The 23,342-nt window shown below is 38.2% G+C and overlaps 1 protein-coding gene across 1 annotated transcript in view; it reads right to left on the bottom strand.

Annotated features, from left to right (window-relative positions):
- LOC307186397 (uncharacterized protein) overlaps nucleotides 1–23,342 on the bottom strand; it is a gene marked incomplete at its 5' end in the record, with an annotated part of 311,829 nt that overhangs the window by 167,616 nt on the left and 120,871 nt on the right. Inside the window, one exon of the mRNA XM_079921452.1 lies at nucleotides 579–678. Within this exon, the coding sequence (XP_079777578.1) occupies nucleotides 579–678 (100 nt within the window). The remainder of the gene's footprint in view (nucleotides 1–578; nucleotides 679–23,342) is intronic.

The raw sequence follows: 23,342 nt of genomic DNA, 5'->3' as shown, positions 1-23,342 counted from the left end.
TCCCACAATAACATTATGTTGATCTTAAAGAATAGGCTTTATGTGTAGCAAGTGATCAAGAGTGATTTAAGTGCCATTCCCAAGGAAATACAGAATCTGTAGTCACATTTCCTGATCTTTTCATATTTTTGCCTTTATGGTTCAACCAAATTTGGCAAAGCAGATGATTTACACTCAAAAACACATTTTAAAATCAATATCAGTAGTTTTTCTTATCAGTTTTCTCATTTGAATCACTGTTAAATTGTAAAGCAGAGTAAAAATTAGTATTTTCTTGATCAGTCATTGTTTCCATAAAAGTTCCAAGATGCAAAGTATAAACACTGAAGGGCGTGGTTATGAAAAAACCCTTACAGACCATTGCACTATCAGCATACTCGCACTAAAAAGTCCATTAACAAACATAACTGAGAGCATTAAACATTACAAAACATGTTACAAAAGCACCTATACCTTAACAGATATTGAAAAGCTGCATCTATTATGTCATCTAGTGGATAAAAAGAAAATAGCAAGACTACTCCCTATGTATTTGTGGGCAGCAAAATCAGGTCTCATTTCTGAGTGTATTACGCTACCTGAATAGAAAATTTGTAGAAGCAACTGGATGGTGGATATAGTGGCTTCTTGTTCTCAGGAGAAGGAGGTCATTATTCAAACATAAAGTTATCTCCAGTACTGAGAAAGAGAAAAATCGAGAATCAGGTGATTAGTCTTAAGAAGGATTTTGTTTTTCATAAAAGCCAATCCAAGTCCTATCCAAAGAGAAATGTGATATCAATATTAATAGAAGATATGATGTCCAAGCTGCTTCTAATTTTAGTTCTATGTGAGTTGACCCAAAGAGAATATCATTTTTACTTTCAGCAAATAAAGTTATCATTTCCCTAAGAAATGGGGAAATAAATCCAAATCTTAAAATAGCAAAATCATAGACAGACATGTTTAGAGGTTTCAAAAACCAGCTTGTAAGGGAATTTTTAGACTATTCAAAATCCAATTACTCCCAGGAACAAATGTGATTGAAATACTTTGCCATAGAGAAAAGAGAAGGTACCTGATCAATGCCAAATATAAACTTAATTGATAGTCACAATTTTAAACCCCAAGACTGAACAATTGGTTAAGAATTTATATTCATATTGAGCACATTTTTAAAAATTGAGGTGTAACTGACTACAATATTATATCAGTTTCAGGTGTATAATATAATGATTTTGTATTTGCATATCTTGCAAAATGATCACCACAATAAGTCTACTTAACACCTGTCACCATACATAGCTACAGATTCTTTTTCTTGTGATGAGAACTTTGAGCACATTTTTTAGCAGTACTTGACTCTATAAGTTTTCAACCCTATGCTTTCCAACAGAAGTATATGATCCAGATATGGAGCTTACAACTTAACAGCACAATCCTCAGAACTGAGAGATACATCACGCAGTTTTATTTTTCTTTTTAAATAATAATAATAATAAAAAGACTAGTTGTTGTTGGAGGAGAGTTTTACTTACTGGAGCAACAAACACAAACTTAAAGAAAAAAAGCTCGCATATTCTTATAGTGTCAAAAGAGGGCAGAAGTTTATATTCTAATCAATTTGTATGAACTTTTCTCTTCACCCCACTAATGAATACTTATGTGGCAGAAAAGCAAACATGAAATCTGTCAACAATTTTAACATGATTAGTTAAGGAGAACTGCTGCTAGGTCTCCTTACACTGATCTGAAGCATTGATATAGTTAGAGTGGGCAAGCTTGTCAACCAGGTCATCTGCCTTAGGCATGAACCTGGCATACAGCATTTTTGATAATCTTTTACTCGATTCCAACTGTCAAGCAACGCTAATGCTATTTTTCTTAGGTGTCAGTGTAATTGCTCCTGACTGAGAAGTGACTTCGTTTCTTGGTGTTCCACGTATCTGTAGCTTCTTGCCCAAGGGACTTGTCCCAGGCTTCGTTCATGTCATGTTCCATTAGCTATGGTTCACTAGGAGTAGACTTAAATAGCCTATTTTTTCTACAAATGGATAAAGTAAAAGAATTGCATTTTCAATTAGTCACAAAGAGTTTTCATGTAGGTGGCTATGTGTGAGGACTTTTGTACATGTGCACATAAATGGGCACCTGTTGTTTTTTTCGTCAATCTTTACTGATAAAAACAGGAAAGTGGTAGTGATAAGCACTTCAATATTATCATGAGCCTGGGATCCCTGGTAGTCCAGCAACAAGACTTCTGATTTTTCAATACCAAATAAAGGCTAGCAGATACTGCTATAAGTATTAAGGCAAAAATCTAGAAGCACTGCAATATTACATTTACACAGATTTAATCATGCCATTTTTGTAATAGTAATGAATGGAAAATAAGTATAAAGAACCTGTTAAATATTTAAAATATGAGAAAGGTCTAAATTTATTTAAATATAAAAATATTCATAATATATTATTAAATTAATAAGCAAATAGCAAGCATGTATAATATGACTTCAAAAGGAAAATGATAAAGGAGCCCTGGGAGCAAAGGGTGGGGCTGGGAATTTACTAGAAGGAAAAGCTACCTATTTCACTGAGCAGCAGTGAAATCATTTTTCTCTGCTCTACCAATAGTGAATTAGAAATGTTCCTCAGGAAGAACACCAGAATAACCACCAACTGCTGAACAATCATCGACAGGAAGACACTGGAACTCACCAAAAAAGACACCCCACATCCAAAGACAAAGGAGAAGCCACAGTGAGACGACAGGAGGGGAGCAATCACAATAAAATCAAATCCCATAACTGCTGGGTGGGTGACTCACAAACTGGAGAACACTTATACCACAGAAGTCCAATCACTGTAGTGAAGGTTCTGAGCCCCACGTCAGGCTTCCCAATCTGGGGGTCTGGGAACAGGAGGAGGAATTCCTAGAGAATCAGACTTTGAAGGCTAACAGGATTTGACTGACAGGACTGGGGGAAAAAGACACTCCACTCTTGGAGGGCATACATAAAGTACTGTGTGCATCGGGACACAGGGGAAGGAGCAGTGATCCCATAAGAGACTGAACCAGATCTACCTGCCAGTGTTGGAGGGTCTCCTGCAGAGGTGGGGGTGGCTGTGGCTCACCGTGAGGACAAGGACACTGGCAGCAGAAGTTCTGGGAATTACTCCTTGGCATGAGCCCTCCCAGAGTCCTCCATTAGCCCCACCAAAGAGCCTGGGGAAGGCTCTAGTGTTGGGTTGCCTCAGGCCAAACAACGAACAGGTAGGGAACGCAGCCCCACCCATCAGCAGACAAGTGGATTAAAGTTTTACTGAGCTCTGCCCATCAGAGTGACAGCCAGCTCTACCCACCACCAGTCCCTCCCATCAGGAAACTTGCAAAACCTTTTAGATAGCCTCATCCAACAGAGGGCAGACAGCAGAAGTAAGAAGAACTAAAATCCTGCAAGAAACACAGACAAGATGAAAAGGCAGAGGGCTACATACCAGAGGAAGGAACAAGATAAAACCCCAGAAAAACAGCTAAATGAAGTGAAGAAAGGTAACCTTCCAGAAAAAGAATTCAGAATAGTGATAGTGAAGATAATCCAGGACCTCGGAAAGAGAAAGGAGGCAAAGATAGAGGAGATGCAAGAAATGTTTAACAAAGATCTAGAAGAATTAAAGAACAAACAAACAGAGATGAACAACACAATAACTGAAATAAAAAATACACTAGAAGGAATCAATAGCAGAATCACTGAGGCCGAAGAACGAAGAACGGATAAGTGACCTGGAACAAAATGCTGGAATTCACTGCTATGGAACAGAATAAAGAAAAAAGAATGAAAGGAAATGAAGACAGCCGAAGAGACCTCTGGGACAACATTAAACACAACGATGTTCGCATTATAGGGGTCCCAGAAGAAGAGGAGGGAGAGCAAGGACCCAAGAAAATATCTGAAAAGATTAGAGTCGAAAACTTCCCTAACATGGGAAAGGAAATGGCCACCCAAGTCCAGGAAGTGCACAGTCCCATACAGGATAAACCCAGGGAGAAAGACACTGAGACACATAGTAGTCAAATTGGCAAAAATTACAGACAAAGAAAAATTACTGAAAGCAGTAAGGGAAAAATGACAAATAATATACAAGGGAACTTCCATAAGGTTAACAGCTGATTTCTCAGCAGAAACTCTACAAGCCAGAAGGGAGTGGCATGATATACTTAAAGTGATGAAAGGGAAGAAACTACAACCAAGATTACTCAGCAAGGATCTCATTCAGATTCGATGGAGAAATCAAAAGCTTTACAGACAAGCAAAAGCAAAGAGAATTCAGCACCACCATACCAGCTCTACAACAAATGCTAAAGAAACTTCTCTAAGTGGGAAACAGAAGAGAAGAAAAGGACCTACAAAAACAAACCCAAAAGAATTAAGAAAATGGTCATAGGAACATACATATCGATAATTACCTTAAACATGAATGGATTAAATACCCAAACCAAAAGACACAGGTTTGCTGAATGAACATAAAAACAACACCCATATATATGCTGTCTACAAGAGACCACCTTCAGACCTAGGAACACATACAGACTGAAAGTGAGGGGATGGAAAAAGATATTCCATGCAAATGGAAATCAAAAGAAAGCTGGAGTAGCAATACTCGTATCAGATAAAATAGACTTTAAAATAAAGAATGTTCCAAGAGACAAGGAACGACACTACATAATGATCAAGGGATCAATCCAAGAAGAAGATATAACAATTACAAATATATATGCACCCAACATAGGAGCACCTCAATACATAAGGCAACTGCTAACAGCTATAAAAGAAGAAATCGACAGTAACACAATAATAGTGGGGGACTTTAACACCTCACTTACACCGATGGACAGATCATCCAAACAGATCATTAATAAGGAAACACATGCTTTAAATGACACAATAGACCAGATAGATTTGATATTTATAGGACATTCCATCCAAAAACAGATTACACTTTCTTCTCAAGTGCGCACAGAATATTCTCCAGGATAGATCACATATTGTGTCACAAATCAAGCCTCAGTAAATTTAAGAAAATTGAAATCTTATCAAGCATCTTTTCTGACCAAAGCGCTATGAGATTAGAAATCAATTACAGGGAAAAAAACATAAAAGCACAAACACATGGAGGCTAAACAATACATTACTACATAAGCAAGAGATCACTGAAGAAATCAAAGAGGAAATCAAAAACCACCTAGAGAGAAATGATAATGAAAACAGGATAATCCAAAAGCTATGGGATGCAGCAAAGGCAGTTCTAACAGGGAATTTTAGAGTTACACAAGTCTACCTCAAGAAACAAGAAAAATCTCAAATAAACAATCTAACCTTATACCTAAAGGAACTAGAGAAAGGAGAACAAACAAAACCCAAAGTTAGCAGAAGGAAAGAAATCATAAAGATCAGAGAAGAAATAAATGAAACAGAAACAAAGAAAACAATAGCAAAGATCAACAAAACTAAAACCTGGTTCTTTGAGAGGATAAACAAAATTGATAAACCATTAGCCAGACTCAACAAGAAAAAGAGGGAGAGGACTCAAATCAATAAAATTAGAAATGAAAAAGGAGAAGTTACAACAGATACTGCAGAATTACAAAGCATCCTAAGAGACTACTACAAGCAATTCTATGCCAATGAAATGGACAACCTGGAAGAAATGGACAAATTCTTAGAAAGGTATAACCTTCCAAGACTGAACCAGGAAGAAATAGAAAATATGAACAGACCAATCACAAATACTGAAATTGAAACTGTGATTAAAAATCTTCCAACAAACAAAAGTCCAGGATCAGATGGCTTCACAGGTGATTCTAAAAAACATTTAGAGAAGTGCTAACACCCATCCTTCTTAAACTCTTCCTAAAATGCAGAGGAAGGAACATTCCCAAACTCATTCTACGAGGCCACCATTACCCTGATACCAAAGCCAGACCAAGATATAAAAAAAGAAATTTACAGACCAATATCACTGATGAATATACATGCAAAAATCCTGAACAAAATACTGGCAAACAGAATGCAGCAACACATTAAAAGGATCATACACCATGATCAAGTGGGATTTATCCCAAGGATGCAAGGATTCCTCAATATATTCAAATCAATCAATGTGATACACCATATTAAGAAATTGAAGAATAAAAGCCATATGATCATCTAAATAAATGCAGGAAAAGCTTTTGACAAAATTCAACACCTATTTATGATAAAAAATCTCCAGAAAGTGGGCGTACAGGGAACCTATCTCAACATAATAAAGGCCATATATGACAAACCCACAGCAAACATCATTCTCAATGGTGAAATACTGAAAGCATTTCCTCTAAGATCAGGAACGAGACAAGGATGTCCACTTTCGCCACTATTATTCAACATAGTTTTGGAAGCCTGAGCCATGGCAATTAGAGAAGAAAAAGATATAAAAGGAATACAAATTGGGAAAGAAGAAGTAAAACTGTCACTGTTTGCAGATGACATGATACTATACATAGAGAATCCTAAAGATGACACCAGAAAACTACTAGAGCTAATCAATGAATTTGGTAAAGTTGCTGGATACAAAATTAATGCACAGAAATCTCTTGCATTCCTATACGCTAATGATGAAAAATCTGACAGAGAAATTAAGGAAACACTCCCATTTACCATTGCAACAAAAAGAATAAAATACCTAGGAATAAACCTTCCTAGGGAGACTAAAGACCTGTATGCAGAAAGCTATAAGACACTGTTGAAAGAAATGAAAGATGATACCAACAGATGGAGAGATATACCATGTTCTTGGATTGGAAGAATCAATACTATGAAAATGACTATACTACCCAAAATAATCTACAGATTCAATGCAATCCCTATCAAATTTATAAAACTAGAACAAAAAATCTTAAAATTTGTATGGAGACACAAAAGACCCCGAATAGCCAAAGCAGTCATGAGGGAAAAAAGTGGAGCTGGAGGAATCAGACTCCCTGACTTCAGACTATACTACAAAGCTACAGTAATCAAGACAATATGATACTGGCACAAAAACAGAAATATAGATCAATGGAACAGGATAGAAAGCCCAGAGATAAACCCACACACCTATGGTCAACTAATCTATGACAAAGGAGGCAAGCATATACAATGGATAAAAGACAGTCTCTTCAGTAAGTGGTGCTGGGGAAACTGGAAAGCTACATGTAAAAGAATGAAATTAGAACACTCCCAAACACCATACAAAAAAGTAAACTCAAAATGGATTAGAGACCTAAATGTAAGACTGGACACTATAAAACTCTTAGAGGAAAACAGGAAGAACAGTCTTTGACATAAATCCCAGCAAGATCTTTTTTGATCCACCTTCTAGAGTAATGGAAATAAAAACAAAAATAAACAAATGGGACCTAATGAATATTAAAAGCTTTTGCAAAGCAAAGGAAACTACAAACAAGATGAAAAGACAACCCTCAGAATGGGAAAAAAATGTTTGCAAACGAATCAACAGACAAAGGATTAATCTCCAAAATATATAAACAGCTCATGCAGCTCAATAGTAAAAAAACAAACAGCCCAATCAAAAAATGGGCAGAAGACCTAAATACACATTTCTCCAAAGAGGATATACAGATAGCCAAGAAGCACATGAAAAGGTACTCAACATCACTAGTCATTAGAGAAATGCAAATCAAAACTAAAGTGAGGTATCACCTCACACCAGTTAGGATGGGTATCATCAGAATCTACAAACAACAAATGCTGGAGAGGCTGTGGAGAAAAGGGAACCCTCTTGCACTGTTGGTGGGAATGTAAATTGATACAGCCACTATGGAGAACAGTATGGAGGTTCCTTATAAAACTAAAAATAGAATTACCATATGACCCAGCAATCCCACTACTGGGCACATAACCTGAGAAAACCATAATTCAAAAAGACACATGCACCCCAATGTTCACTGCAGCACTCTTTACAATAGCCAGGTCATGGAAGCAACCTAAATGCCCATCAACAGATGAACAGATAAAGAAGATGTGGTACATATATACAGTGGAATATTACTCAGCCATAAAACGGAACGAAACTGGGTCATTTGTAGAGACGTGGATGAATCTAGAGACTGCCATACAGAGTGAAGTTAAGTCAGAAAGAGAAAAACAAATATCACATATTAACGCTTATATATGGAACCTAGAAAAATGGTACAGATGAACCTGGTTGCAGGGCAGAAGTTGAGACACAGATGTAGAGAACAATCGTACGGACACCAAGGGGGGAAAGCAGTGGCAGGTGGGGTTGGTGGTGTGATGAATTGGGAGTTTGGGATTGACATGTATACACTGATGTGTATGAAATGGATGACTAATAATAACCTGCTATATAAAAAAATAAATAAAATTCAAAAATTAAAAAAAAAGGAAAATTAAGACCCAAAGGAGCTGTCAGGCACAAAAGTTTATATACCGTTTGAAACAAAGAATAATAAATTATGGAAATGTAACAAGACAAAGTGGTTTGGGCTAGGGGCAGTAAATTATGGGACAGTGACTAGGAAATATATGGGGAAAAGTAATGGAAGACAAGGGTTATTTTACTGGGTTTGTACAGATCCATTTGGTGTCAACTCCTAGTCTCTGGTGATAAGAATTTCTCTTTCTGGTACAGAGAGGTACTCTTTCTCATGGGAAATGTTATGACCTGCTTTTAGCTGGAAAGAGGGAGGTCAGAGAGCCCTTCCTGTATCTGCTCTTCCTCAAGTAACTTCAGCTCAAAATTCAATATGCCAAAGGGGGTGACATGCTCTGAACCCCTTCAGGATAAAAATATCTGAAAAGCACACGAAAAAATTATCAGTAGGATTAGGATAGAAGAATTCATTTTTTTTTTCAATTCAAACTCATATTTAATTTTAATTACATACATATGCAGTAAAAAATAATTATTATTCTCCAATATTTACTTTCCCTTTCTTCCTGCTCCTTTACCCAGTTCTAATAAGGCTCACAGGAGGCTGGCTAGGGACTATATTTCCCAGTCTCTCTTGCAACTAACTAGGATCATGTGATAAGTTCCTACAATGAAAAATGAGCAGAAATCAGGCATACAATTGCCTGGGCATTTTCTTATAACAAAATTGCTTGTTTTGTATCCTGATCTTTTCCCCTTCCAACAGGCTGTAGAATGGACTTTAGCCAGCTTTGGCCTGCAGTGAAGATAGCACCAAGGTGATAGTGCATTGTGAAGCTGAACTGAGCACAATGGAGCTAGGCATCTGCTTTTTATCTTCTTCAGGTCACTTGGAACAGTTGTTCTCTGAGGGAGAAATAAATACCTGTCTTTTGTGAGCTCTTACATTTTGAAATCTTTTTACAGCATCTTGGCCTATCCCCAAGCAACAACAGCAAGCATTTATTGTGTTCTAAATATAGTCTAAATTTTAAAAGTTTGAGATCAATGGAACAAGTATATTTTAAATTAAGATAAAGTGTCAATCCCATTACTTATTTACCCAGTGTGCATATGTCAATAATATTTGAAACTTCTATTTTAGAATGGCATAGTCACTTCATTGATTTTTATAACTCCTGTAATTTAATTCCCAAATTGTTCCTAATATAATTATGTAAAAAAATTGACCCATTGTATGTCCAAAGGAAAAGGCTAGTTCTTTTCATTTTATTTCAGAGATTTGTTTTGATATTCACATTTCTTCATTTTCCTAGACAACCTCTCACAGGATTATATTTCATTTTGACCGCTATGATATTGTTACTTGTTTACTTCTCATCAAATAATGGACTTTGGTATCTGATTAGCTTTATTCTATTCTTGAAAGAAGAATGTTATCCTCAGGCTAACATATCTTACTGATAGCTGTCAGAAAAATAACCTTTGACACCTTCTCAATACTGCTCTAACAACTTCCACAAAACATACTGCAAACAAGGCTAGCTGGATTCAAAAGTGGCATTCATAACAAATTAAAGTCTCCCAATAATTATGGCCTACAACTCTATAACATTCTTAAATTTGCAGGAAATGTACATGGCTTGTGAATCACTTAATAATCAGCCAATATAAAAGCTTTCACATCTGTGTCACTATTAAAATGATTAGTATAGTGTCGTTACTTCCATTCAATTCTTCTAAAACATGAAATATTTTCTATCCTGAAACTTCTATACAGTGATTTCAGAGTTTTTAACATCAACATTTAGAAACACAACTGACTGTTTTTCAAACTCAGTATTCTGTAACCAAATAGATTATTGCTATGATTATTCTCATATTTATAATATGTTTACTTATAGGGGATTCTACATCTAAAAGTAAAGTTTTTCCTGAGAGTATTTACATAAGACATCTCTACCATTATTTGGTCATCAATTTTATTATAAACTTACATCATTGTGAGAACTAAGATATCTCATATTAATGGGCTGCTATAGGGGATTGACTCCCTTTATGCTTAAATGATACCACCTGGTCCCTAAAATTCATTTTGGCTTTTTTGAGGTTATTGGTGTTGAGTTTATTTTGGAACTCTCATAAGTAATTTTTTTTAAATTGACAAGATCCTCCAAAGCCAGGCAAAGCCTAGTATGTGTTATGTAATGATGAAACATACATGAAGGCTATTGCACAACTCTAAATTTAGATGATGCCCAGAACCAAGGTATGATCAATGAAGATGAAAGGGAAGGTGCAGATGTGAGAAACACTAATAGAATCCATAATGATGGGTAACTAATTGAATATGGGTAATGAGATTAAAAACCGGTCAAGAAGGCTATGAGGCCTTAAGTTTGGCAAACTTAGATAATGGGGGAGATGTAAAATAAGCATTTGATGAATGAAAGTAAAAGCCATGTCTACCTTGGTTCGTGAAATGGCAGGCACAGCAGGACTGTTGCAGGAGTTCAATAAATTTGGGAATACTGTTAATGATAATAGATATTCAAATTCTTATGTTTAATTTACTTGGAATCATTCTTGTAGAAGGCACATCAAAGACTCTGACTTTGAGGCATGCCTTTCTTTCTGTTATAATTAACTGCTGCAGAAAAAATGGGGGTGATAGGCATTTAATATAAATTTTGAAAATCTATTTCCAACAAGAGATTTAAGAAAATTGCAATTCAACAATATTTACTTGAACATTTAGTTCTGGAGTTTGGGCTGGAGTTGTCCTTAAGGGGAAATTATAATTAATGAAGAACTCTAATAGAGCAGGGATTACATCAATTATTATAGGAGAAGTAACAACAGTGAACCATTGTTTTCAAATAAAATTTAGATCACTTTAGAGATACACAGAAAAAATAATTGGATCAGATAGCATTTCTGAGGAAAATTATGCTCTGTTGTTTACCCAACAGAGGTCCACTGTCTTGAGTCATGGAAATGTTTGTCACTGATCTATGAAGACATAAATACAGAGATTCAAAGACTTTAGAAACTTTTACAACCATTTAAAAATGTGTTTTGAATATCATAATGAATGTATAAGGCTTTTTATATTTATTTCATACTTCTAACAATTTATGTTTTTATATTGCAATGTTGGACTATGACTGAATAGAAACTTCCAAAAAACTGGTCCTTCATCACAGAGAGGTTGAGAAGCTCTGTATTAGAGGATGGGTAATGTTTCTATATAAATACGGAGGGCATTCCAAGGTTTTCACAAAGCAAAGTATTTCACATGTTCTAGGATCAGAAAGCAGCCTAGTTTCACTGAAGTACAGTGTGTATAAAGGTTTAAAGGTAGAGAAGGTTGTATGTTAACTTTAGATAACTTAGGAAGTCTTGAATGCTATAGTTTAATTAAAGAGAACTTTCCCAAGGTTTCATTTACTGAATGCTCATTTGATTAAGCATGAAGATCAGGCTGATGCTAAACACAACTGCAACACATCATTTTTCTATTAAAGGCACTTTGGTTTCATTAATGAGCATGTGTTATTTTCAAGTCACTCTCCAAATTTATTCCTTATTCATTTTCTCCCATTGGGTGGGGTACCATAATCACAAGGTCTTCTCAGTATTAATTTTTAAAAAAAGAATCCCCTGAATTAATGTTAATAAAGGATATATTTTTTTAAAGGCAGTATAACTTACATAGAAATATAAAATGAACATGTGCAAAATATTGTTTTACCTCATTAATTAATGAGGGAACCAGTAAGATGTTACAATTGGTTCAAAGGAGAATTCAAATAACTCACACATATAAAGTCAATCAAGAATACTAAAATAAACTTGCAAATATATATAAATCTGATGAATATCCATGAGGTAATAATCTACTGGACAAAATTCACTTTCATCTCTATGGATAAGAATTATTTGCATTACTAATAGCTCAAAGAGTATGAAAGGATCAGAACCAGATAGAATCAGATAACCAGGAAAGGTGATCTACCCAGAACAGTAAGTAATTTTTGATTTTTGTTCATTTTAATGCCTTTGGCAATTTTCCCCTACAATCCTATCAACTGAAACTTTCTATTTTTGTATGTTGTGTTTCGTTGCCGTTGCTATTATTATTTCAATTTATCCTAAAGTAAGAAGAGGAGACTTATAGTCAAGCTTCCTTAAAAGTGGGGTTTCAGGGTTTCCCTGGTGGTGCAGTGGTTAAGAATCCTCCTACCACTGCAGGGGACATGGGTTCACACCCTGGTCTGGGAAGATCCTATATGCCACAGAGTAACAAAGCTCATGCGCCACAACTACTGAGCCTACGCTCTAGAACCCGCGAGCCACAACTACTGAGCCCATGTGCCACAACTACTGAAGCCTGCACGCCTGGAGCCCGTGCTCCACAACGAGAAGCCACTGCAGTGAGAAACCTGCACAACACAAAGAAGAGTAGCCCCTGCTCGCCCCAACTAGAGAAAGCCCACACGCAGCAACAAAGACCCAAAACAACCAAAAATAAAAATTAATTTTTTTTTTTAAAGTGGGGTTTCAAATCAACTGCTTTTCAAAAAGTTTAGCTGCCCGGCATTTGAGAAAAGGATGCGCTAAATCACTGTAGTTTCTATGCCTAACATCTTTTGGTGGCACTTATAAGTAGCCATGTGCTGTTTGTACAGTTTTCTTCCAATTCTCCATTCAGAAAATTCTTTTTTTTATCCACCACCATTTACTGGCACTTAAAAGATCATGTTTGTTTCAGAAAATCTGCTTGACAGCCTGTGGTTTACAAGAGAAATTTGGTAGACATTCTGTTATAACATGGCAGAAGAGAGTAGAGTGAGCATGTAGCATCTCGGATTAATAAATGGGAGTGTCAGCATGGAGTGGGATGTTTAAGCAGCAAACGGTTCCTATGGAGGAGGCCCATACCTTACTATGTCTACTCTACCTTACACTGTTGATTTAAAGCCCAGATGGAAGAGAGCCTCGGGTTGATTGGTACCCTCTAAAAAGGAGCTAGTGGTTTCCAAAAAGGCCCTATTAGGCAGGCATCAATTCTTCCTAGAAACCTGAAAGGGATATCACAAGCCTAAGGGGCTTTCCAGTTTACATCTCTGAGACATGTTGGTTGATTAAGTTTGAGGGTCTTGTGTGAAGTGCTTTGGGGGAGTCCACACTGTGAGACTGGCAATACAATACTTCTTTTTGTGATTAACTTCCCCAGTGTTCTCAACTCAAAACCCTGCACTTGTACTCACTTCACTTAAAATTTTACAAAAGCCAGAACCCCTGAGACCTCATTGGCTTCTATAGAAATTCGTCTGTGCTGCCAAATATTTATCTTCTTTAAGAGAGGCCTATATCTTCCCACCTAGCTCCCTTTTGGAATACTGTCCAGCTGTGTATCAGACCTCATACGCTATCCTTCCGATAGCTAAGATAAATCTGACTCTGTGCATACAATCATTATGATTCAAATAATTGCATGCTTGGCTTAGTAGTGGGTGCCAGCCACAAATGTGATAATTTCTTCTTCCCACAACCTCACACAAAGAGGTAATTTGTTCCATGCCCCCAGCAACAGGTAAACGGCACAAAACATGAGCAATGCCTGCATAGAGAGAAAGGCACATTTTACAGATAAAATGGGTGACAGAGAAATGATCCATATGCACAATTACTAAATTTGCATTAATCATATTGGGATGGATGCTCTCATTGTATGAGTCTTGGGAAACCTGGCAGAGGAAAGCTGTTGCCTAGAGGATAAAAATAGCTTTATTCTTGCCGTCATAAGCCTGAGCTCTGGGGGATTCAATTCCCTTGCCAACTTTTTGAAACTCCAGCCCAAGGCACTAGAGTGTCAGGTAAAGCCCTCCACTTCTTAATCAAACTCCAAGTTTTTCTTTTTCCAATACTTAGGTTTTATTTGCTCGCAAACAAAAGTGTCAAACTTGCCTTTCTCATGGCAATTATGTGCTGTTCTTATACCGGTATGAGAAAAAGTATCCCACAGGTAAATACATAGAAGGTGAAATACAGCTATTAGTATAGAAAGAAAGATTTTAGTCTTCTTACAAACCATTCATTCTGCTTCAAAAATAGTCAGGAAGAAATGGTCACTCCTTGAATGCCACTGAAACCAATTCTTAAGCCACTGATGAAAATGAAAGATCTGTGCCAGGAAGGTTGTACAAAGAAAACTATACATCTCAGCTGCACTACACCTACAGATGAACATTGAGAGGCTTGGAGGAAAACAAATTAAAACATAATAAATGGTGAATTAGGGAACCAATCAGTACTTACATATTCTTAAGAATGGAGGTTATATCGTTAACTTTTTGTTCCAGTCCATGCCCACAAATTCAGACTGTCACTCTTGAATAGCTGCTTTCCATCACTCCCACAAACACTAAAAGCCTCTTCATGCCGCATTATGATCAGCCCCCATACACATACCCCTTTAAGATTTCTCTTGCCTCTACCTCCTATATCTGCATGTACCATCTTTGTAAGCACTGCTATAAAACCTTTCCATTGGACCCTGGACTTGCTCTAGAGACATGTTCTTGAAGCACGTTTTCAAACTCATCCGTCTGCTACTGAGGCCACTCTCACTTGCAAAATGAACTCTGGGTCTTCATTCTGTCTGTAGATGACATCTGGAGTAGGCCAAGGGAATGTGGAGTGCACCAACAGCATCTGTTATCTCTCCCAACTCTAGTGAGCTCTGTCTATCACTTCCATCTTTCAAAGCTTTTTTTTTTTCTCTCCATGAAACTAAGCAAGACAAGCAACATGCCCTGGTGGCAAGAGTTGTGAAGTGGGGAAATACCAATATTTTACAGAAAATAGGGGACTGCTAGCCATCTGTGGTAGGCAGAATAATGGCTCCAAGTCAACCTAATTGTCAAAGCTGAGGTCCACTATGAGGGAGCCCAGCTGAAATCAGCAAAGCTGCCTACCCAACTAGAAGAGGACACAGGTAGGTGACAGGGCCCAGGCAAACCCAGAAGAACTGCCTAGCAAAACCTCACCTGAATTGTCAAACTATAAAACCATGATCTACATGCACATTGTTTCCAGTAACTAAATATTGGGGTGATGTTTTGTACAGAAATAGCTAATTCCACACTAGTACCTCCATTATCTGCCTTCACAGACAGTTTGCATGCCTGGATATTTGTACGCCTAGATTCTTTTTTTTTTTTTTTTTTTACATCTTTATTGGAGTATAATTGCTTTACAATGGTGTGTTAGTTTCTGCTTTATAACAAAGTGAATCAGTTATACATATACATATGTTCCCATATCTCTTCCCTCTTGCATCTCCCTCCCTCCCACCCTCCCTATCCCACCCCCCTAGGTGGTCACAAAGCACTGAGCTGATCTCCCTGTGCTATGTGGCTGCTTCCAACTAGCTATCTATGTTACGTTTGGTAGTGTATATATGTCCATGCCTCTCTCTCACTTTGTCACAGCTTATCCGTCCCCCTCCCCATATCCTCAAGTCCATTCTCTAGTAGGTCTGTGTCTTTATTCCTGTCTTACCCCTAGGCTCTTCATGACATTATTTTTTCTTAAATTCCATATATATGTGTTAGCATACAGTATTTGTCTTTCTCTTTCTGACTTACTTCACTCTATACGACAGACTCTAGGTCTATCCACCTCATTACAAATAGCTCAATTTCATTTCTTTTTATGGCTGAGTAATATTCCATTGTATATATGTGCCACATCTTCTTTAACCATTCATCCGATGATGGACACTTAGGTTGTTTCCATGTCTGGGCTATTGTAAATAGAGCTGCAATGAACATTTTGGTACATGACTCTTTTTGAATTATGGTTTTCTCGGGGTACATGCCCAGTAGTGGGATTGCTGGGTCATATGGTAGTTCTATTTGTAGTTTTCTAAGGAACCTCCATACTGTTCTCCATAGTTGCTGAACCAATTCACATTCCCACCAGCAGTGCAAGAGGGTTCCCTTTTCTCCACACCCTCTCCAGCATTTATTGTTTCTAGATTTATTTGATGATGGCCATTCTGACTGGTGTGAGATGATATCTCATTGTAGTTTTGATTTGCATCTCTCTAATCATTAATGATGTGAGCATTCTTTCATGTGTTTATTAGCAGTCTATATATCTTCTTTGGAGAAATGTCTATTTAGGTCTTCTGCCCATTTTTGGATTGGGTTGTTTGTTTTTTTGTTATTGAGCTGCATGAGCTGCTTATAAATTTTGGAGATTAATCCTTTGTCAGTTGCTTCATTTGTAAATATTTTCTCCCATTCTGAGGGTTGTCTTTTGGCCTCGTTTATGGTTTCATTTGCTGTGCAAAAGCTCTGAAGTTTCATTAGGTCCCATTTGTTTATTTTTGTTTTTATTTCCATTTTTCTAGGAGGTGGGTCAAAAAGGATCCTGCTGTGATTTACGTCATAGAGTGTTCTGCCTATGTTTTCCTTTAAGAGTTTGATAGTTTCTGGCCTTATATTTAGGTCTTTAATCCATTTTGAGCTTATTTTTGTGTATGGTGTTAGGGAGTGATCGAATCTCATACTTTTAAATGTACCTGTCCAGTTTTCCCAGCAATACTTAGTGAAGAGGCTGTCCTTTCTCCACTGTACATTCCTGCCTCCTTTATCAAAGATAAGGTGACCATATGTGCGTAGGTTTATCTCTGGGCTTTCCATTCTGTTCCATTGATCTATCTTTCTGTTTTTGTGCCAGTACCATACTGTCTTGATTACTGTAGCTTTGTAGTATAGTCTGAGACAGGGAGCCTGATTCCACCAGCTCCGTTTTTCGTTCTCAAGATTGCTTTGGCTATTCGGGGTCTTTTGTGTTTCCATACAAATTGTGAAATTTTTTGTTCTAGTTCTGTGAAAAATGCCAGTGGTAGTTTGATAGGGATTGCATTGAATCTATTGCTTTCGGTAGTAGAGTCATTTTCACAATGTTGATTCTTCCAATCCAAGAACATGGTATATCTCTCCATCTATTCGTATCATCTTTAATTTCTTTCATCAGTGTTTTATAATTTTCTGCATAAAAGTCTTTTGTCTCCTTAGGTAGGTTTATCCCTAGATATTTTATTCTTTTTGTTGCAGTGGTAAATGGGAGCGTTTTCTTGATTTCAGTTTCAGACTTTTCATCATTAGTGTATAGGAATACCAGAGATTTCTGTGCATTAATCTTGTATCCTGCTACTTTACCAAATTCATTGATTAGCTCTAGTAGTTTTCTGGTGGCATCTTTAGGATTCTCAATGTATAGTATCATGTCACCTGTAAACAGTGACAGCTTTACTTCTTCTTTTCTGATTTGGATTTCTTTTATTTCCTTTTCTTGTCTGATTGCTGGGGCTAAAATTTCCAAAACTATGTTGAATAAGAGTGGTGAGAGTGGGCAACCTTGTCTTGTTCCTGATCTTAGTGGAAATGCTTTCAGTTTTTCACTATTGAGGACGATGTTGGCTGTGGGTTTGTAATATATGGCCTTTATTATGTTGGGGAAAGTTCCCTCTATGCCTACTTTCTGCAGGGTTTTTATCATAAATGGTGTTGAATTTTGTCGAAAGTTTCCTCTGCATCTATTGAGATGATCATATGGTTTTTCTCCTTCAATTTGTTAATATGGTGTATCACGTTGATTCATTTGCATACATTGAAGAATTCTTGCATTCCTGGAATAAATTCCACTTGATCATGGTGTATGATCCTTTTAATGTGCTGTTCGATTCTGTTTGCTAGTATTTTGTTAAGGATTTTTGCATCTATGTTCATCAGTGATATTGGTCTGTAGTTTTCTTTCTTTGTGACATCCTTCTCTGGTTTTGGTATCAGGGTGATGGTGGCCTCGTAGAATAAGTTTGGGAGTGTTCCTCCCTCTGCTATATTTTGGAAGAGTTTGAGAAGGATAGGTGTTAGCTCTTCTCTAAATGTTTGATAGAATTCACCTGTGAAGCCATCTGGTCCTGGGCTTTTGCTTCTTGGAAGATTTTTAATCACAGTTTCAATTTCAGTCCTTGTGATTAGTCTGTTCGTATTTTCTATTTCTTCCTGATTCAGTCTTGGCAGGTTGTGCATTTCTAAGAATTTGTCCATTTCTTCCAGGTTGTCCATTTTATTGGCATAGAGTTGCTTGTAGTAATCTCTCATGATCTTTTGTATTTCTGCACTGTCAGCTGTTAACTTCTCCTTTTTCATTTCTAATTCTATTGATTTGAGTCTTCTCCCTTTTTTTCTTGATGAGTCTGGCTAATGGTTTATCAATTTTGTTTATCTTCTCAAAGAACCAGCTTTTAGTTTTATTGATCTTTGCTATTGTTTCCCTCATTTCTTTTTCATTTATTCTGATCTGATCTTTATGATTTCTTTCCTTCTGCTAACTTTTGGGGTTTTTTTGTTCTTCTTTCTCTAATTGCTTTAGGTGCAAGGTTAGATTGTTTATTCGAGATGTTTCCTGCTTCTTAAGGTAGGATTATATTGCTATAAACTTCCCTCTTAGGACTCCTTTTGCTGCATCCCATAGGTTTTGGGTCATCGTGTCTCCATTGTCATTAGTTTCTAGGTATTTTTTGATTTCCTCTACGATTTCTTCAATGATCACTTCGTTATTAAGTAGTGTATTGTTTAGTCTCCACGTGTTTGTATTTTTTACTGATCGTTTCCTGTAATTGATTATCTAGTCTCATGGCGTTGTGGTCGGAAAAGATACTTGATACAATTTAAATTTTTTAAAATTTACCAAGGCTTGATTTGTGACCCAAGATACGATCTATCCTGGAGAATGTTCCATGAGTATTTGAGAAAAATGTGTATTCTGTTGTTTTTGGATGGAATGTCCTATAAATATCAATTAAGTCCATCTTGTTTAATGTATCATTTAAAGCTTGTGTTTCCTTATTTATTTTCATTTTGGATGATCTTTCCATTGGTGAAAGTGGGGTGTTAAAGTCCCCTACTATGAATGTGTTACCGTTGATTTCCCCTTTTATGGTTGTTAGTATTTGCCTTTTGTATTGAGGTGCTCCTATGTTGGGTGCATAAATATTTACAATTGTTATATCTTCTTGGATCGATCCCTTGATCATTATGTAGTGTCCTTCTTTGTCTCTTCTAATAGTCTTTATTTTAAAGTCTATTTTTTCTGATATGAGAATTGCTACTCCAGCTCCTTTTGGTTTCCATTTGCATGGAATATATTTTTCCATCTCCTTATATTCAGTCTATATGTGTCTCTAGGTCTGAAGTGGTTCTCTTGTAGACAGCTTATATATGGGTCTTGTTTTTGTATCCATTCAGCCAATCTGTGTCTTTTGGTGGGAGCATTTTCTCCATTTACATTTAAGGTAATTATTGGTATGTATGTTCCTATTCCCATTTTCTAAATTGTCTTGGGTTCATTATTGTAGGTCTTTTCCTTCTTTTGTGATTCTTGCCTAGAGAAGTTCCTTTAGCATTTGTTGTAAAGCTGGTTTGGTGGTGCTGAACTCTCTCAGCTTTTGCTTGTCTGTAAAGGTTTTAATTTCTCCATCAAATCTGAATGAGATCCTTGCTGGGTAGAGTAATCTTGGTTGCAGGTTTTTCTCCTTCATCACTTTAAATATGTCCTGCCAGTCCCTTCTGGCTTGCAGAGTTTCTACTGAAAGATCAGCTGTTAACCTTATGGGGATTCCCTTGTGTGTTATTTGTTGTTTTTTCCCTTGCTGCTTTTAATGTTTTCTTTGTATTTTATTTTTGACAGTTTGATTAATATGTGTCTTGGCGTATTTCTCCTCGGATTTATCCTGTATGGGACTCTCTGTGCTTCCTGGACTTGATTAACTATTTCCTTTCCCATATTAGGGAAGTTTTCAACTATAATCTCTTCAAATATTTTCTCAGTCCCTTTCTTTTTCTCTTCTTCTTCCAGAACCCCTATAATTCGAATGTTGGTGTGTTTAATGTTGTCCCAGAGGTCTCTAAGACTGTCCTCATTTCTTTTCATTTTTTTTTTTTTTTGTTTATTCTGCTCTGCAGTAGTTATTTCCACTATTTTATCTTCCAGGTCACTTATCCGTTTTTCTGCCTCAGTTATTCTGCTATTGATCCCATCTAGAGTATTTTTCATTTCATTTATTGTGTTGTTCATCGTTGCTTGTTTCATCTTTAGTTCTTCTAGGTCCTTGTTAAATGTTTCTTGCATTTTGTCTATTCTATTTCCAGGATTTTGGATCATCTTTACTATCATTATTCTGAATTCTTTTTCAGGTAGACTGCCTATTTCCTCTTCATTTGTTAGGTCTGGTGGGTTTTTATCTTGCTCTTTCATCTGCTGTGTGTTTTTCTGTCTTCTCATTTTGCTTATCTTACTCTGTTTGGGGTCTCCTTTTTGCAGGCTGCAGGTAAGTAGTTCCCATTGTTTTTGGTGTCTGTCCCCAGTGGCTAAAGTTGGTTCAGTGGGTTGTGTATGCTTCCTGGTGGAGGAGACTAGTGCCTGTGTTCTGGTGGATGAGGCTGGATCTTGTCTTTCTGGTGGGCAGGTCCACATCTGGTTGTGTGTTTTGGGGTGTCTGTGGAGTTATGATTTTAGGCAGCCTCTCTGCTGATGGGTGGGGTTGTGTTCCTGTCTTACTAGTTGTTTGGCATAGGGTGTCCAGCACTGTAGCTTGCTGGTCATTGAGTAAAGCTGGGTGCTGGTGTTGAGATGGAAATCTCTGGGAGATTTTTGCCCTTTGATATTATGTGGAGCTGGGAGGTCTCTTCTGGACCAGTGTCCTGTAGTTGGCTCTCCCACCTCAGAGGTACATCACTGAGTCCTGGCTGGAGCACCAAGAGCCTTTCATCCACATGGCTCAGAATAAAAGGGAGAAAAAGAAGAAAGAAAGAAAGAAAGAAAGAAAGAAAGAGAAAAAGGGAGAGAAAGAAAGAAAGAGAAAGAAAGAAAAAGAAAGAAAGAAAGAGAAAGAAAAAGAAAGAAAGAGAAAGAAAGAAAGAAGGAAAGGAAGGAAGGAAGAGAGAGAGGGAGGGAAGCAAGGAGGGAGGGAGGAAGGGAGGGAGAGAGGGAGGAAGGAAGCAAGAAAGGAAGGAAGAGAGAGAGGGAGGGAGGGAGGGAAGGAGGGAGGGAGGAAGGGAGGGAGGGAGGAAGGAAGCAAGAAAGGAAGGAAGGAAGGAAGGAGAGAAAGAAAAGGAAAGAAAGGAAGGAAGGGAGGAAGGAAGGGAGGGAGGGAGGAAGGAAGGAAGAAAAGAAAGAAAGAAAGAAAGAAAGAGAGGGAGGGAGGGAGGGAGGAAGGAAGGAAGGAAGGAAGAAAGGAAGGAAGGAAGGAAAAAAAGAAAGAAAGATAAAATAAAATAAAGTAAGATAAAGTTATTAAAATAAAAAATAATTATTAAGAAAAAATAATTTTTTTTAAAGAAAAACGGACGGATAGCACCCTAGGACAAATGGTGGAAGCAAAGCTATACAGACACAATCTCACACAGAAGCATACACATACACACTCACAAAAAGAGGAAAAGGGGAAAAAAATCATGAATCTTGCTCTCAAAGTCCACCTCTTCAATTTGGGATGATTCGTTGTCTATTCATATATTCCACAGATGCAGGGTACATCAAGTTGATTGTGGAGCTTTAATCCACTGCTCCTGAGGCTGCTGGGAGAGACTTCCTTTTCTCTTCTTTGTTCTCACAGCTCCCGGGTCTCAGCTTTGGATTTTGCCCCGCCTCTGCGTGTAGGTCGCCAGAGGGCGTCTGTTCTTTGCTCAGACAGGATGGGGTTAAAGGATCAGCTGCTTCAGGGACTCTGGCTCACTCAGGCCGGGGGGGGGGGGGGGGCGGAGGGAGGGGTACATAGTGCGGGACAAGCCTGCGGCGGCAGAGACCAGCATCACGTTGCACCAGCCTGAGGCGCGCCGTGTGTTCTCCTGGGGAAATTGTCCCTGGATCCCGGGACCCTGGCAATTGCGCGCTGCACAGGCTCCCCGTAAGGGGGGTGTGGATAGGGACCTGTGCTCGCACACAGGCTTCTTGGTGGTGGCAGCAGCAGCCTTAGCATCTCATGCCCATCTCTGGGGTCTGCGCTTTTAGCCGCGGCTCGTGCCAGTCTCTGGAGCTCCTTCAAGCAGCGCTCTTAATCCCCTCTCCTTGCGCACCAGGAAACAAAGAGAGAAGAAAAACTCTCTTGCCTCTTCGGCAGGTCCAGGCTTTTTCCCAGACTCCCTCCCGGCTAGCTGTGGTGCACTAACCCCCTGCATGCTGTGTTCACACTGCCAACCCCAGTCCTCTCCCAGTCAGCGCCTGAAGCCCAAGCCTCAGCCCCCAGCCCCGCTCACCCCGGCAGGTGAGCAGACAAGCCTCTCGGGCTGGTGAGTGCCCGTCAGCATCGATCCTCTGTGCGGGAATCTCTCCACTTTGCCCTCCGCACCCCTGTGCCTGCGTTCTCCTCCGCGGCTCCGATGCTTCCCCCTCCGCCACCCACAGTCTCTGCCCGCGAAGGGGCTTCCTAGTGTGTGGAAACCTTTCCTCCTTCACAGCTCCCTCCCACTGGTACAGGTCCCGTCCCTATCCTTTTGTCTCTGTTTATTCTTTTTTCTTTTGCCCTACCCAGGTATGTGGGGAGTTTCTTGCATTTTGTGAGGTCTGAGGTCTTCTGCCAGCATTCACTAGGTGCTCTGTAGGAGTTGTTCCACGTGTAGATGTATTTCTGGTGTATCTGTGGGGAGGAAGGTGATCTCCGCGTCTTACTCTTCCGCCATCTTCCGCTCGTCCCCCTGTCTAGATTCTTACATTCATTGATTCCGTCACAAGCAAGCTCTGTGACCTCTATCAACTCATTTAGCTCTCAGTCTTTTCATCTGTAAAATGAGATGTTGCTACCGTTTGATAAACAATACCACATTTAGCTTTATGAATCCTTCAAG

Source organism: Stenella coeruleoalba (genome assembly GCF_951394435.1).
Source record: "Stenella coeruleoalba genome assembly, chromosome: 5".
In the NCBI taxonomy this organism is placed as follows: Eukaryota; Metazoa; Chordata; class Mammalia; order Artiodactyla; family Delphinidae; genus Stenella; species Stenella coeruleoalba.
This window is presented reverse-complemented; position numbering and strand designations above follow the sequence as displayed.